The sequence below is a fragment of the Sebastes fasciatus genome, chromosome 20 (assembly GCF_043250625.1).
Source record: "Sebastes fasciatus isolate fSebFas1 chromosome 20, fSebFas1.pri, whole genome shotgun sequence".
Classification (NCBI taxonomy): Eukaryota; Metazoa; Chordata; class Actinopteri; order Perciformes; family Sebastidae; genus Sebastes; species Sebastes fasciatus.
The window spans coordinates 16,082,418-16,097,856 of record NC_133814.1 but is presented as its reverse complement, the minus strand read 5'-3'; the positions used below and the strand labels follow the sequence as shown (position 1 = coordinate 16,097,856).

Here is a 15,439-nt window from a genome sequence, read left to right as displayed (position 1 = left end):
GTAGAAACATGGCGACCGGCTCCGTGAAGAGGACCTGTTCTGTATGTAGATATAAACAGCTGATTCTAAGGTAACGGAAACACAATGATTCTTATTTTCAGGTAATTATACACTAAATAAAATGTACTTAATATCCCCCTAAATGTTACACACGGGCCCTTTAATATTTTTGTGTAATTTACGATAAATCAAGTTAAGACACCGCAGAGTTAATCAAATATTTTTTTAATGGTTTCATAATTATTTCTGTTGAATCTTAACTCTCATCACAACACTCACTCATAGTCAGCCCCCCTGTAAGGTTAACAAAAACATTAAAGGGGGTACATTTCATGGAAAAATATGGACTTAATTAAAATAATAAGCTGACTTCCAGTTATCCAGTAAAATATTTAAAGTAGGTCAAAACCAGTTACTCTCTCCAGAATCAGCCCTCTTCCGAGTCAAGTCATTCATGAACCTCTAATGGTGCCGTGTCAACAAGGCAGGCCCTTCAACTTTGGTCATCAGTCATTCCTTATTACTTGTAGGAGCCCTTCCTGGTTCAAACCTATAGGGATACACATTTGAAACTGACCACTCTAGTTCTGAAAAATAGTTTGATAGATGATAGATTTCAAGCAGAATGGGATGAAATTTCTCCTTCTAAACCTTCCAGAGCGTACAGGCAGGTGATCTTCCACACACGGCGTACTCCTCAGCCCATCAGTTGTGCAATTTTTCGGGTGCTTCTACTATTTATCGCGTAAAAAAGCCCCTTGAAGTGAGCCAAAGTTTTTGTGTTAGTGCATGCATATGGGCAAATCTTTGGGTTCTACTGAGCCCGCAGCCACAGACTGGCCCTTCTTTTTTTAGCACTTGGACGACGGTGGTGGGCACACTTACTACTACATCACCACCGCCTCCGTCATTTTGGTTCCATTCACACCTTTAGGATCCCTGCATCCCATCATGCTCTCTGCTCTCTCACAATCAAGAGAGCAAAAGGAGGAGTTTTCATCAAGTGTATAACGTCTTCGCGTGGCTTCGTCCTCACTGGGGTTTTTATTCCAGTTGCTTTCAGCTTTGCGTCAGTTGGAGGCACTGCTGCCGTAGCAGCCGGAGGTGGAGGGAAGAGGAGGTGCCAGAGGCGTGCTGCTGGCCGGGGCTTTTCGAATATGGGGCATTAGGAAGGGGTCGCTGGCCAACTGCAGCACATCCACACGGTCCTCCTTGTGATAAGCCAGGCAACGTCGAATGAAGGCCTATGAAGGGAGCAAACAACTCATTATTTCTGAACCTACTTCCACTTTTTTATTTCTGGGCTACTTGCTATTTGAGAAGGAATTATGCCACATTCAGGAGTAAAAATGTAATTTCATGGGGCCTTTAAAACGTAGTAATAAACTGAGTAAACAATGCTGTACAAATGTATAAAGGTTAATGGGAACAGTGCAGTGACTTTATAGTTGTTTAAGAGAAATGAGTACTACACCTTTGCTTCTGTGGTGACCACAGGTTTGGGGGGAAACTGCACCTCAGTGGCTTTTAATATGGTGTTTTCTTGAAGGATATCCTGCTGCGACTGGTTATGGCCGAACGGCTGGAAGAAGGCAAAAGGGAAATGGTTAACTATAATTTTTCACACTGATTTATAGGAAACTAGCTACAAAATCTCTGTTAAAGAATGTAAATTAGTAGGTACCTTGCGTCCATATAAGCTCTGGTAGAAGATGACCCCTAGTGACCACACATCCACCTTGTTGGATATTTTGGGGGGCCCCTTGCCCACCACAAAGCACTCCGGAGGCAGGTACCTGTCAGTCACACAATCACAACATGAGATTGAAATGGTTTTGCTCCATATATTCTCTCTGCGCAATTCTCTGAATGAAGAGGGTATGTGAATTCAATTAGCAACATTTCCCTCAAACTTGTGAAGCCTTATTTGATGCTTGGTTACGAAATGCAGTGAAATGTGTCTCTGTGTACCAGTAGGTCCCTGCTCCTTGCGAGGTCAGCTCCATGCCGTCAGCAGAGTTGTAGCTGTCGTCATCCATGATCTTGGACAGGCCAAAGTCAGTGATCTTAATCTCTCCACAAGCTGTGCCGTTAACTAGCAGGATGTTTCCTAAGATCAGAACAGTAAAAGTAAAATTACAAACACAACCTTTTCTGAGGAATATATAATTTTTTTTCTATGCCCACACGTATGTATTTATCTTAATAACAATCTGATCAAGATTGTAATTAAGTTTTTTCACTACTCTGTAACTTTAGGGGGATGACAAATTGACAAACTAAAACGGTGAGACTACCTGGCTTGAGGTCGTAGTGGATGATGGGTGGGCGAATCTGGTTGAGGTACTTGAGGGCGTTGACAATCTGCATGACGACAGAGCGGCCCTCCTTCTCGGACATCAGCTTATTCTGCTTCAAGTAGAAGTCCAGATCATTGCCTTCACAGTACTCCAGCACTGTGCAGAACCTGCGAGAGGTAATACAACATCGTTTGGGAAGTTTTCATAACCTTTGAAGTCGATTAGGCAAACTTGGTAGCAAACAGTTGCTTATTTACACATCCAGCAGTTACGGAGCTCCGGACCTATATTCACTCTCTTTTAGTTCTGTTTTTGGTCTCAACTCCTGAGGGAAATATATGTCTCTTTAGCTGCTAAATGCTTCACTATGTTCACCAGCTAGTGGCTAAATTTGTCTGTCTGCTGTTTGGTGCTGAAGCAGGTAGTGTACAGTGGGTTGTTAGAGCGTTTACATTGAAAACAGCTGCCAGCTGCAGCCAAAAAACAACACTATAACAGCAGTGAGCGTGAACCAGAACAGTAAAGTTGCAGGCTGGAAATCAAAATAACAACCCCTTTCACATTGACAACATTTGATACATTATTATTGTAAAAATATAGATTAAAGCTGCTTTAAAGGGTTTTACTGCTTTTTAGCACTTAAATGTGGCACATAAACTTTATTTTATTATATTTGCATTGGCACGTTTATGAGCTGTATCAAGAATGATTCACTTACGAGTCTGTGTCGAGTGAGAAATAGTCGTAGAGTTTGACTATTCTTGGGTGGTCAAGTTCTTTGTGGATTCTGTACTCCCTACAGGCGTGTCTGAAAATACATTAACCATTCAGTATCTTTTTAAAAACATCACAAATAAGAACATTTAAAGACAGTTTTAAGGTTGAATGTCCACCATGTAATATTTCATTATAGATCAAAACATTTCGATGCAAAGCAGGAAGAGCAGGCGCCGTGAACAAGTGAGGTTCAGACTCACTTGTGGTAGTTTTGCTTCTTCTCCTCCCTCCAGTTCTTGTTGAGTTGATGGATTTTAATGGCCACATACCTTTGCTCCGTCACATCAAAAGCCTGCAAAGAAAAAGAACATTACACATGAACACACACAAAGAGAAGCCTACGATTACCAACACTGAATGTTGTATGGTAGCCTGGAAACAGAAATGTTGCAAGTCTCACTACAATACCACTCTGACCTTATGTTATTCAAAAACACCCAGCATAGTTAAAAAGAAAAGATTATAAAGTGACATTCATAAAGAATAGAAGTCAACTTAATGTCACATGCTTACCTTGAAAACTTCACTAAAGCCTCCTCTTCCAAGTAAATGTAATAGCAGATATCGGTCGTTGAGCGTCGGGTGGTCTTTAAATCTACACAAGAAGACTTTCTTTAAACATTTGGTTTTTCAAACTGCATTTTTCCCCCCAATAAAAGCACACTACAGAACATACAGAACATGGGTAAAGTATGTTAAACTGAGACGATACATACTGCGAGCTGTCCTCATTATGGATTCTCTTCAACTCTCGAATGTGCACGTTCCTTACTCGCTCCAAATGTTCCAGCTCAGCCTGGATTTCTGCTTCTTCCTGCATACAACCACATAAATCCATCATCTACCTCAGCACTTCATAAACAGGAACAGGTAAGAGAAGTACTATAGTAGGTCTGTAGGTTAGTAACAAATCTCAAAACAACAAAAACTAAGAAGAGGCTGCTATAGTTTGGGTGTTTTGAAGTGGGGTCGCACGAGGTACTTATTCATAGTCAATGTATTACCTACAGTAGATGACGGTCGGCAGCCCCCAGTTTGGAGAAGCAGACAGGAGTTACCGCACAGGAGTTACTGCATAGGAACAAAGCAATGTACTGCTGTGGACTGGGCTGGCAGCATGTGTACGTTATATTAGTATATTTTTATCGTTTTACCTTGTCGTGAGACAGCTGTACAGTCTATGTTTCCGACAGGGAACTGAAGCCGTTATCTATGCTCTCAGCAACGCCACCAGACTCCATTGAAAAAACTTGAATTTTACTTTTGCTTTACTTTGCTCAACCCCTGTGTTCTGCGAGGTAAAATTACAGCTTTTTTCAATGAAGTCTGGTGGTTTTGGTGAAAGCACAGATAGGCACAATGGCTTCAATTCCCCGTCAGAAAGGGCTGTCTGACGGTAAACCGGTGAAAATATTCTAAATATAGCGTACACATAAACTATTTTTTTTTTTTAGATAGGCCTTTCTTTTAGGTGGCTAAAATATGTTTTGCTGCCGGCCCCGTCCACAGTAGTACATTACTTTGGTTCAGTGCGGTACCTCTGCTTCTCTAAACTGGAGGCGTGCCGACCGTCATCTACTGTAGGTAATACACTGACTATGGATAAGTACCTCATACAACCCCACTTCAAATCACCCAAACTATTCCTTTTAGTGGTGAACTGGTACCTTTTTTAGATGACCAATTCGAAGTTTGAAAATCTCCTCTTGCTCATGATATTCTGCCATTGACAGCCTGCGTGGGATAAAGTGGCAACAGTTTGTAATTTATAACCAGGTCAGTTTATGAGAAAAAAAAATTAATAAGCTACACATTTACTTCAGATAAAATGGGAAATTAAAAAACAAGAAAACACAAAGCCTTCTTACAGATCAGTACAAGTCTGACTCAACAAAAAGGAAAAAAAAGGTTTCAGATTTGTGTAGATTTGATATTCTACTGTTAAGATAAAGCTCAAAGTGTCACTATGTAACTACTTATTACTATAATGATATATTTTAGAATAATTAGAATTGCAGTGCAGCCCTTAAGATCAGAAAACAATACAATTCAAGCTACACTACAGCAATTAATCTTTGCTTGGTTGTGTACTTTGGGCTGGTCCCACTGTGTGAAGGAACTGTAGCTATTGTTTGTAATCTTACGCTTCGCTCTCCTGGCCGTTGCTCCTGCTCTTTCGTTTGTTCTGCTCGAAGCTGGGTGGAGGTGTCTGGGCCATGGAGGGAGGTTTCCTCTTCCCCAGCAGCTTCCTTTGCCTCTCAATGTCCTCTCGCTGCGAGTTGAGTCGCTCCTGCTGCCTAGAACATGGAAGAACAATCTAGTGTGAAAACCAACAACAATAACAACAGATTGGACAAAATGAAAACATATGTTTGTGCCTATTTGCATGCTGACTTGATGAGGTTCTGGAAGGCAAATCCATCTGTCCACTGCTCAGTGAAGGAGGCTCCGTGCCGTACGGTGGTGAAGTGGCCCAGACGCAGACGGTCCTGCATGCTCTTGTCCCTGCAGGCCATCTTCTCCTGCTTTGACTACAAAAAAAGATGAATTGGAAATTGTACATGTACACTCAAAAAACGGCTTTGTTTAGAACAGTGGTGTTCAAACTTTTTATGCCCAAGGAACACCAAAGCGCAAGCCAAGATCTCAGGGCTCACATGTATTCATATCTGTGCAAAATAGCCTCTATAACACACGTTATCACTCTTATCACTCTGTAAATGTTCATTTTTAACTGGAGACGTCAGAGATGCGAGCGGAGCGTCGGGCAAGCAACGCTGCACGCAATGCTAACATGAGGGCACAGGAAAACGCTGGAGATGCAAGCGGAGCACTGGGTGCGTGACATTGACACCCACCTTCTCGACTAGGAGCTTCTTGCTCATGGTCACACACTTGTTAAGCCGTTCCTTGTAGCGCTCCAGCATCTTCTGCTGCTCATCAACCTGCCGCCTCAAGTCACAGTTTCCCTGCAAAAACACACATCATCACTCAGACATCTAATTCTTATTACAACAAGGATTCAAGGCTGTTTTGCTAATTTAAGCAACAATGGCATTTGAAGGTTAACAAGCACATCCTTCATGGTGAGCTGCAGGTTAATTACTGGGGTTGTTGTGACAAGTGGTAGCACATTTGTTTAGATTGTGAAGTGATTATTAAGGACATTTTTGAATGGGCCTAATATCATAAATTTGTATTTAGATATATCCTTGACAGTGTGTGACATTAATCATTGTTAGTCAACTGAAATAATAACTACTTTGAAGCTCTTTCAGATGGTCCAAATGCTCCAGACTATGTTCAGCTCGTCATGTTTTTAAGACAGACTTTAAGTATTTTCTTATCTTACCCTCAGCAGGTCGTCTATCCTCCCTTCTTTCTTCTCCAGGTCAGAGTTCTTGTCCTTTTCCAGTGCTGTCAGTTTCAGCAGCGTCAGTTCTGACTGAGGAAGGAGGGCAAAAAACAACAACAAGCCAACAGTTAACATCACATCCCACTCGAATGATGCAGACACCCCTTGGGCCGGTCACTAACAAAAACACAACATCACTTTAAATGCATCAAAATCAGACGTTGGTGTCTTATATTAGACATCAATTCAAAATATTGACCTTTAATTAGGCTAATTAATGTAATGTGCAAGGATAGCTGGATATGTGTTGCAAGTATTATGTCAGATGAAGAGCAGTGTGGGTGGCAGGGCCTTTCAAATGTTGACCTTTAATTCTTGCATACACATCTTGCCCAACTAGTGTCATTTTTTGAACGACAGAACAAGGTGTGAAGTTGCGTCATCCCTACAAGTTTAGCCAACTTCAACTATCTGCCATGACACTTTTACAGAAGATGCAGTTTGTGAAACAAGACCACTTTTCACAAATCAAGGACAAAAATCACCAGTTCTTGTAAGAAGTAAATGTAAAAGGCTGAGCCAAACCAAGGTGCTTCTACAATGTGACTGAGGATATACTGAAGAAAAATCAGAAAAGCTGGTGTTAAGTGGAGGTCCAGGTCAGCCAGTCAGTTACCTGAATGGCTTTGTGTGAGCAGGAGTGTGTGGGGGCCGTCTTCACAGAGCTGCAAGATGAAGAGTCTGTGTGGGCCGAGCCTGTGGACGAAGGACTGCCTTGCTGAAACTGCATTCCAGAGAGACATAAAAAAGAGAAAGGCAGAAAGACACAGGGGGGTGAAATATAACAATTATGTAATAAAGACAGCAGAGAGAGATTATAAAATAGCTCAAAAGGATACAAAGAAAAGGAACAAACACTGTAGCTATTAAAAGGGGAGAGAATTGAAATTGTAAATTAACAAATATTCAGGTATTGATGCTAAATTGTCCAAAACATTTGAAATAGATAAAGAAATACTGTTTCACTTCTATCATTCTTTTGCCTAGTCTATTCTCAAAAGGCATTTATAAATGTCTATTAGTAATAAAAAACGTATACAATAGTTAATATTTCCATGCAGGACAACAAAAAAATGACATGACATTGCTTTGTGAGACGTGAGTGATTAGGAAAGGGGTAATTATAGAGTGATGTAGTGGATATATGTCGTTGCCGGCAGGCTAACAGGAACAAACGTGCCACGTATATCTTTCACTATGCAGATCTCTCATACACCAAATTAAAATCTGCTGTTAACCAGGAGAATTCTTGAAAAACTATTGAACATACAACTGATAAACACCTTACTGTTACATACTATATCTGCACACTTAAGTAAGCTTACTAATTAGTGATCCATCAGAAACAAACATCATCAACACCACCAATAACGTCGTTCTTTTATGGCAGCAAAATATGGGAGTATTTGGGAATGAACGTGTGACAGACTCGTTTGTTGTTGCGTAATGAAGAGAGATGTTATTTTAACATAAGATGAATGAAAGTTGTAGGTGAAGAGATATTAATTAATTATATAAATAGTAAATTCATGACATCGTCATCAACAACCACTATAAATTCGAAAGCGTAGGCACCAATTTTACATACATGGTCCTCCTGTACTGCTCCTGCCTTACATGTCAGCTTGTTGTGTTAAAGCTACATCTGAAAACATGAACAACACCAGCACTGAAAACATTAATATTAGCTACAGTTTCTCTTGCCAATGGTCAGACTTTATCCTACATTTGATCCTTCCAGTTAATAAATCCCACACACACACTCAGCTGACCTGTCATAGCTACAACTAATCTACACCATCAGACTCAAACTAAAGGAAAACATGTCAGTAACTAAATCAATTAAAAAATCCCTGAGTAAAGGAATGTTTTATCACGTCCATTGGATCCAGACAAACCAAAGATATGTCTATTAAATGGATTACACTTTGATATAATAAACAAAACAAAATCTTAGTGACATGCCTCACCAACACTGTCCAATTAAGACGATACCAATGCTAAGAGAAAATAGACCCACCAACAGATTAATGTGACACTGGTTAAAGAAACAAACAGCTAGTAAAGCAACTGAGGAGAGCCAGAGGTGAGGGCTATGGAGATGGATGCTGGTGCTCACCAGAGGATTAGACAGTGAGTGCTGTGGAGAGGATCGCACCAGCATGGGGATGCCCCGGGCCGGACTGGTGCCGGAGCCGCTGCTACCAGCAAACTGGCCACAGGGCAGTTGACAAGAGTGTGGAAACAAGACAGAAAGAAAGAAAGAAAGAAAGAAGACAGAGTTGTTATTTAGGAGGAATGTGGTGAAGGGCCGTACTGGCACAGTCGGAAAGTGAGGGTGAAGACATCACACTCAAGTTTGAGAGTGATTTGAAACATAGTGGCCAGAAGAATGCAAAATTCAGTCACCAGGACGAAATACTCACCTCAAAATAATCACTTATTTTGTGCACTCTCCCTTTTCCTACAACAAAAAAAACACACAACAGGTATAAGAAGTAAGTAAATCTATTCATTTCATCCTATACTATCTTCCTAAGCATACACATATACAGGAAAGCTGAACATTTCAGAATATAAGGAGCCGTTTCTGTTGGAAAGTGCCATATCAGAGCTCTGTCAGTAAGTAGGGTGGACTTACCCTGGCTGTTGCTGTCATATACGTCTCCTTTTCTCTTCCTGCTCCTCTGGTCATTTGACTTCTTCTCCGGTGTCTGACATGAGCAGAAAAGCAGCACAGCTTAGCTTCAAATTTTTACTCCATTAAGTTTATTCCATTAGCCACATTAGCGTAATGGCCAATAACTTAAGTTATATGGGTATAATTACACTCCTTGCTCAAAGAAACTTTTTACCATGCAATTCAATTAATAGCAGCTTCTTTGTTCAGTATTCAGTGTATTGCCTGCGATGTTTATGTTGTCTCTGGCACTTTTCATACATGGAACCTCTGATTTAGATTAAAAGCCTGGTGACATATCCAGGGTGTTTTTCAGCTTTTTGCCAAATTCATGCCTCACCCTCCCGTGTCCATGAGTAAGCAGGAGCAGAAAATGGATGAATAGATGAACCACACCCACACTCACTGTACAAACTTGTTAGCAACCACCACTGTGTACTCAATACTTGACCACTCGCCTAAATCACATACAATCGCTACAGATAAGAGCTGCCATGATTAGTCGATCGACAGAAAAATAATTGCCAACTATTTTGATAATCGATTAAGTAACTTTTCATGCAAAAAATGGCAGAAAATGCTGTTTTCAGCTTCTCAAACATGGAGATTTCCTGCTTTCTCTGTCTTATATAATATTAAACTGAATATCTTTAGGTTTTGGACTGACGAAACAAGACATTTAAAGACATCACCTTGGACTTTGAGAAACTGGGATGGACTTTTTTCACTATTTTCTGACATTTTATTGAGCAAACGATTAATCTAGAATATAATCTGCAGATGAGGGCACAGTCACTTGTCATTTTGATTTGACTCTTTCCCCAACCGACCTCCATTTCCTTGTCACTGAGTGATCCCGCGCTGCACAGAGACTGGTTGGATGATTCACTGTTGGCTGAACTCTGGAAAACAGAACACACACATAGACACACACATTAAACCTGCTTGATTAGTCAGGGGCTACTCTGGTAAGTCGATCTTTGCAAGTAGGACTGGAAATTAAACATATAAAGATATTTACATGACAATTTCTGGTAAAAATGACATATTCTGTTCTAAAATGTGGACGGTGCACTCATATACACCAAAGAGGGATGGTGGCTTCTCTTGAGGGTTTACAGTTGTGATACAGTATAAGTTACTTCAGATTTTCAGCCCTTTTTACACTGATGTGTGTACGTTATTTTTTCTACTCCTTATATCTTATTTTTGTAGGAATTTCAGCACATGGATATAACAGTTATAGCTCTAAAATTACTGTCACTAAGCTAAGACGCTAAGATAGGATGCCACAATGGGGGTATAATATACATCCCACTGTTATTCTGCAAAGCTTGAGCTCACATCCTCTTGGTAGAATCAGTTGGTGTCATCATGACATTAATGGCCAGCTGCACAGCCTGAAGACACTAAGAAGAAACAGCAGGCTAATTGATGCAGGAGGCTAATGCTTTTAAGGCCAGCTGTCATTCTGCTGCTTCAAGGTCACACATACAGCCAAGAAATGCTTTTTTCTCTTATCATATACACTACACATGTTCATTGTAATGTATTGAATATTTAATGTAGTCAGCATACTCACAGCCTTAAATCATTCACACTCTAATACCACAGTGAGCAGGCCTAACAATTCGTTTCAGAGCGCACTACATGCCGGAGCAGGAATGATAGCGATTGCTTTCTCAGGGGTTGCCATTTTGTCAAATGCACACCCACACACAGTAATACCCAGTTCAACAGCAGGGTTGCAGCAAAGCACGCAGCCTATGCTGTGAGCTTCAGCTGCGGTGCCATTTCAGTGTCACTAGTCTCAGCTGAAACAAAGAGGTGCTGGCCAGCTCCCATGTCAGCCAAGACAGAGTTTGTCTTGTTTTAGCTTTTGCTCAGGAGAGCGGATTATTCCACTGAGGGAAACTCCTGAACACAGAGCATCAGTCAATACTGGAAATAGAGAAGACTTCCAAGCGTTTCTAAACAGAAGCACCAACATAAGAGAGCTGACCAACTCATGCTCGTGTTTGCATTCACACACAAATGACAGTGTTGGATGTTTGCCTGCAGGAAAACTGAGAGCTACTCTTTTGTAGCTAAAATCTATTTCAGCAGGGATAAGAAGGAACCCTCATTATAAATTTCGCAACAACAGAATACATTAAATTGATGCACAAACAATCTCTACTTACAGCTGATCATTTTGAGCATCAAAACCACTATTATGCATGCTATTATACCTTGGCAACACCAACTCCAGTGAAGCGAGCCTCAAGCAGTTCCTGCCTGCGTGGGTCCAGGCTTATAGGCTGGCTGTGAAGTCCTTCCATCATGCCTAGAAAGACACAGACACAAACAGTGAATGGAATTGTAACTTATATTACCTGTTTATTGTGCTTGTGTTGCTATTGTTTTTATTGTGTGTGTCTAACTTTTCCATTTGTAATGCTTTGTATGTAGTTTACATCACTTATATATGTTTGTTGTGTGTTTTTGCTAATGTTGCACATTGCTGTTTTTATTATATGTAGCGATAGTCATTTGAGGCATGCCTTGTGATATTGAGCTATAATAAACTTTGACTTGACTTGGCTCATGTGGACTAGCAGGGTTGGGTTATTGTTACATAAGAGAAGACTGACACGCATCAACAGGCAGGGAGTAGCACATTGGCTACCAATACAATGCATGTCAAATATTCTTTCCGTTTGGGGCAGGTGACCCAACAATCTAGTCAATCCTGAGGTCTGACCAGCACCTTTCAACACGGCTACCTGGGAGCTAATCCAAAGTGCTTACTGCCCTTTACTGAGAAACGTATTTTAATTAGAAATCACAATTTCATTCTGTGGAAGAAAGCTGGAAAAAAGTTAGTTGACAGGCAAGACTGACACCCAAAATTGTTAAACTTTATAGTAGTAGTTTTACGGTTAACTTAAAGGGACTGTTTGTAACTTCTTACACGTATAAATCACCCGGGTTGGTGTCCCATGTGCGCTCGCATATGCGCACATATTGTAAAAAGTGAGATTTTCATGTATTTTATATTATAAAGCAGGTTTAAGTGCTATATAAATACTGTGAAAGTATCACAACACGCAATCCATGGAGAAATACACAAAGCCCGTATTCAGAAATTGTGCGTTTGAAACAAGCCGTTAGGATTTCTGTCCGTTTGTGATGTCACAAATATACAATACTTAGACCATTTCACGGTTAAATGTACTAAATGTGTCCCAGTTTATTTCCTGTTGCAGTGTATGTGAATAACATCAGCTGACAGGATGTAAACATGGACCCAAGCTGTTTAATAGCAACGCAATTTCGTTGCCATTCCGTTGAAATGCACTAAAACGGAGCGTTTCAGACAGAGGGTAAACATAAATATGGCACACTTTACACTTACTCTATACTACATATCCTATAAACCACTTTATAGACTGCACATAATGTACATATTACATGTATTTATTGTACATACTACATTTATTTATTGATGGACTGTACAAACTATGTTCACCCATTCACTCTGTATCTTTTATATCTCTATTTATTGTTTTTATAATTTTTGTATACCTTTACCTCTCCTGTGTTTCACTCTGTTTGCTGATGTTGCTGTTTTGACACCTGAATTTCCCTCCAGGTATTAATAAAGGTTCATCTTATCTTATGTTAGTAGCCTACATTTTGCCCAACAAGCCTGTCAATGTGTTCATCAAAACATTGCTGATCAGTAAACATTACATAGCTAAGTTAAGAGACAATATGCAGCAAACTTTCAAAACAAAAGGCTGAACTTTGTGTAAGTTAACCTGATGTTTAAAACTAAACTAACTGCATTGCAGCTGATGGAAAAACACTGTGACTGTTATTGACTGACTGACAAGACCTCAATGTTAACTAACCTAGCTAGTTAACATTGACAAATGCTATTATGCTTATCAAAATCTTGCCAACATTTATATAAAAAAGAAAGGCGAAACGCTACCATAAACTGTCAAGTTACTATAAACCCATAAAGAGTGGAAGTTTATCAATGTTATAGCAGATAGGATGTTTACTTGCTACATGACAGCTAGTTAATGCTACATAGCAGGTTAGCTAAATCAAGGCCTATGGAAGGAGGTTGCGTCATAGCACGGGGGTATAGCGCATGCGCAGTAGAATCTGGCCGCAGCTTCAGTGATAATGCGCATGCGCGATACTCTATATCCCAAGAGAGGTGTCCTATCCTTTTCTATAGGCCTTGGTTATAAGCTAATAGCATGCTAACATAGCTGAAGTCTCACCTGGAGAAGCTCTCGCAGTAATTCACTCAGAGAGGATGTTGTCCGTCCATCCAGTAACTCCTTTAACAACTCCCACACATCTCAAATAAAGTTGTCCGAATTGAGTTATTTCAAATTGAGGGAAGACATTAGTTAGCTTAGCTTAATGCTAGCTGAAGGAGAGCAGCGCTGTGGCCGGTGTCATGGAGATGGAGGGAGGCCCTGAATCCACGGGGTTTCCTAGTCCGTCTTGGTGTCACCTCGCACGGGCAAAAAACCTGGAGCTGTCAACGCCTCTGAAGCCTCTTCTGCCAAGTGTTGTCACATTTCTGCTTCTTGTCTTTCTATTGATGTGTCACGTTCACACCGGGAGGAGAAGGAGAAGTTGCGCCACCTTGTTAGAGTCCATTGTTTAATTAAAGATCATTATAACCCCTGGCCTGCAGCACACAGGGCTCCAGGGAGAGCTTTATGTGATGCGCTTGTTTAACAGATAATGTAGAGCTGCTGCCCCGAAAACAAGACAGCAACAGTAGGCGAGGCTGGTAATCCTCCCATACAGGCAACTGTCAGAGGCCCCCAGAGCTCCAGGGGGCCCCAAAGAGTCACAGCTTCATTAGTGAGTGGTGATTTGACTAATTTTACATTTGTTTGGGAACTTTAACCACTAAATTAGAATATCAACTAGATCCTGTATTATTACATAATTGTGGTCTTGTAGAAGAAGATTGCTTAATTCTTATGTTTTTTACTTTATTTGCAATTTCCCTTTTTGATGAGTAAAATACTCCCATCTATCTTATATTGTGCGTAGATGGTGCATGGTCCTAAATAAAGTTGCTGTAGACCTATGTTTCATCCAGATAGGATTTGGCTGCGGTCTCTGGGTCTTTGTGCAATATTCAGTGAGTTAACCTGCAGCTGCCCTTACCAAAATGAAGTTTATTTAAGTGTGCTATTAGTATACTTCTTTTGAACTTTCAGTTTACTTTTTATGTACTTATCAGAGATATACTTAACAAAAATATAGTTGGCTCATACTGACAAGTATACATAAAAAGTCTATGTATATTTGGCTTATAGGCCTACTTACTTAATCTTTTGATCAAGATATACTTGAGAAAAGTATCATAAAGTATTTTTGCCTTATAAGCCTATAGAAAGGAATACTTGGCTTGTAGTTGCAGTGTGCGCTGTACTTAATAACACACAATACACTCATATCATGACTTCTGTAATGCATCACTAATGCAGAACTTGTGTTTTAATGCATGAATTCATGCAGTAGATATATGTATGTATATATATATATATATATAGTATGTATATATGTAGCATGCTCACTCTTACTTCAAGCATTAAAACCAGCATTAATCTTTAGGTATGAATTACTTAATTATGTGTTTTGTAACCTTAGTATTACCGGTTTGACCTATGTGGCGAAACCTGATGTTTAATATCCTTTTGCAGTAACATTATGCCTCATACATTGTCACAAGACAAATCAAGCCAAATAAGAGGAAGCCGTAGGTCATGACCTTTTTCCATCCAGAGGAAAACATCTAAATGCCAAGTGAATTCCCCCACATTTCAGCACCGACACTGGTCCATAAACAACACTTCAGAGAGCGCAAAAGCTACAACTGAGGGAAATTGGGGACAAAAGAATCACACAACACCTGCACGTTGTTGCCTCTCTCCTCTCTTTTGTTTTACATAACAATTTTGCGTCTATTACAGACTGAAGTTTCCATTAAAATTCAACTTTTAATGCGATTAAGTAGCCTGAGTGTCTAATGGGTCAGTCATAGTCTTACCAGTCACAGCCACATGTCACTGAATGTACTACATCTTTTCCTTTGTGTTTAAATGTAAATGTATGTAGCTGTCACACAGCAGCAGGAGTGATAAGTGTGTCTCCAAACTAAAGGAGGCTCTGTGCCATTTTACGCACGCAACACGGCACAGATAAATTACTGTCAGTGTGCTTTTTGTCTGCAATGCTTGA

At 40.2% G+C, this 15,439-nt stretch overlaps 1 protein-coding gene across 2 annotated transcripts; it reads right to left on the bottom strand.

The window, feature by feature from the left end:
* Positions 1–209: 209 nt before the first annotated feature.
* Positions 210–13,997, bottom strand: LOC141758719 (serine/threonine-protein kinase tousled-like 2). Of its 2 annotated transcripts, XM_074620346.1 has the most exons (21): positions 13,453–13,973; positions 11,404–11,498; positions 10,003–10,074; positions 9,134–9,206; positions 8,919–8,956; positions 8,612–8,704; positions 7,109–7,216; positions 6,430–6,522; positions 5,936–6,046; positions 5,472–5,608; positions 5,222–5,374; positions 4,745–4,811; positions 3,794–3,891; positions 3,591–3,672; positions 3,278–3,369; positions 3,019–3,108; positions 2,298–2,467; positions 1,972–2,110; positions 1,685–1,796; positions 1,475–1,582; positions 210–1,244 (listed from the first exon to the last, which is right to left on the bottom strand). In XM_074620346.1, the coding sequence occupies exons 2-21, from the start codon at positions 11,494–11,496 to the stop codon at positions 1,071–1,073; spliced, it is 2,103 nt and encodes a 700-aa protein (XP_074476447.1). In that variant the 5' UTR covers positions 11,497–11,498; positions 13,453–13,973; the 3' UTR covers positions 210–1,070. The 2 variants fall into 2 exon arrangements, with proteins under 2 accessions (XP_074476447.1, XP_074476449.1); XM_074620348.1 differs by lacking the exon at positions 8,612–8,704 and having other exon boundaries at positions 13,453–13,997.
* Positions 13,998–15,439: the final 1,442 nt, after the last annotated feature.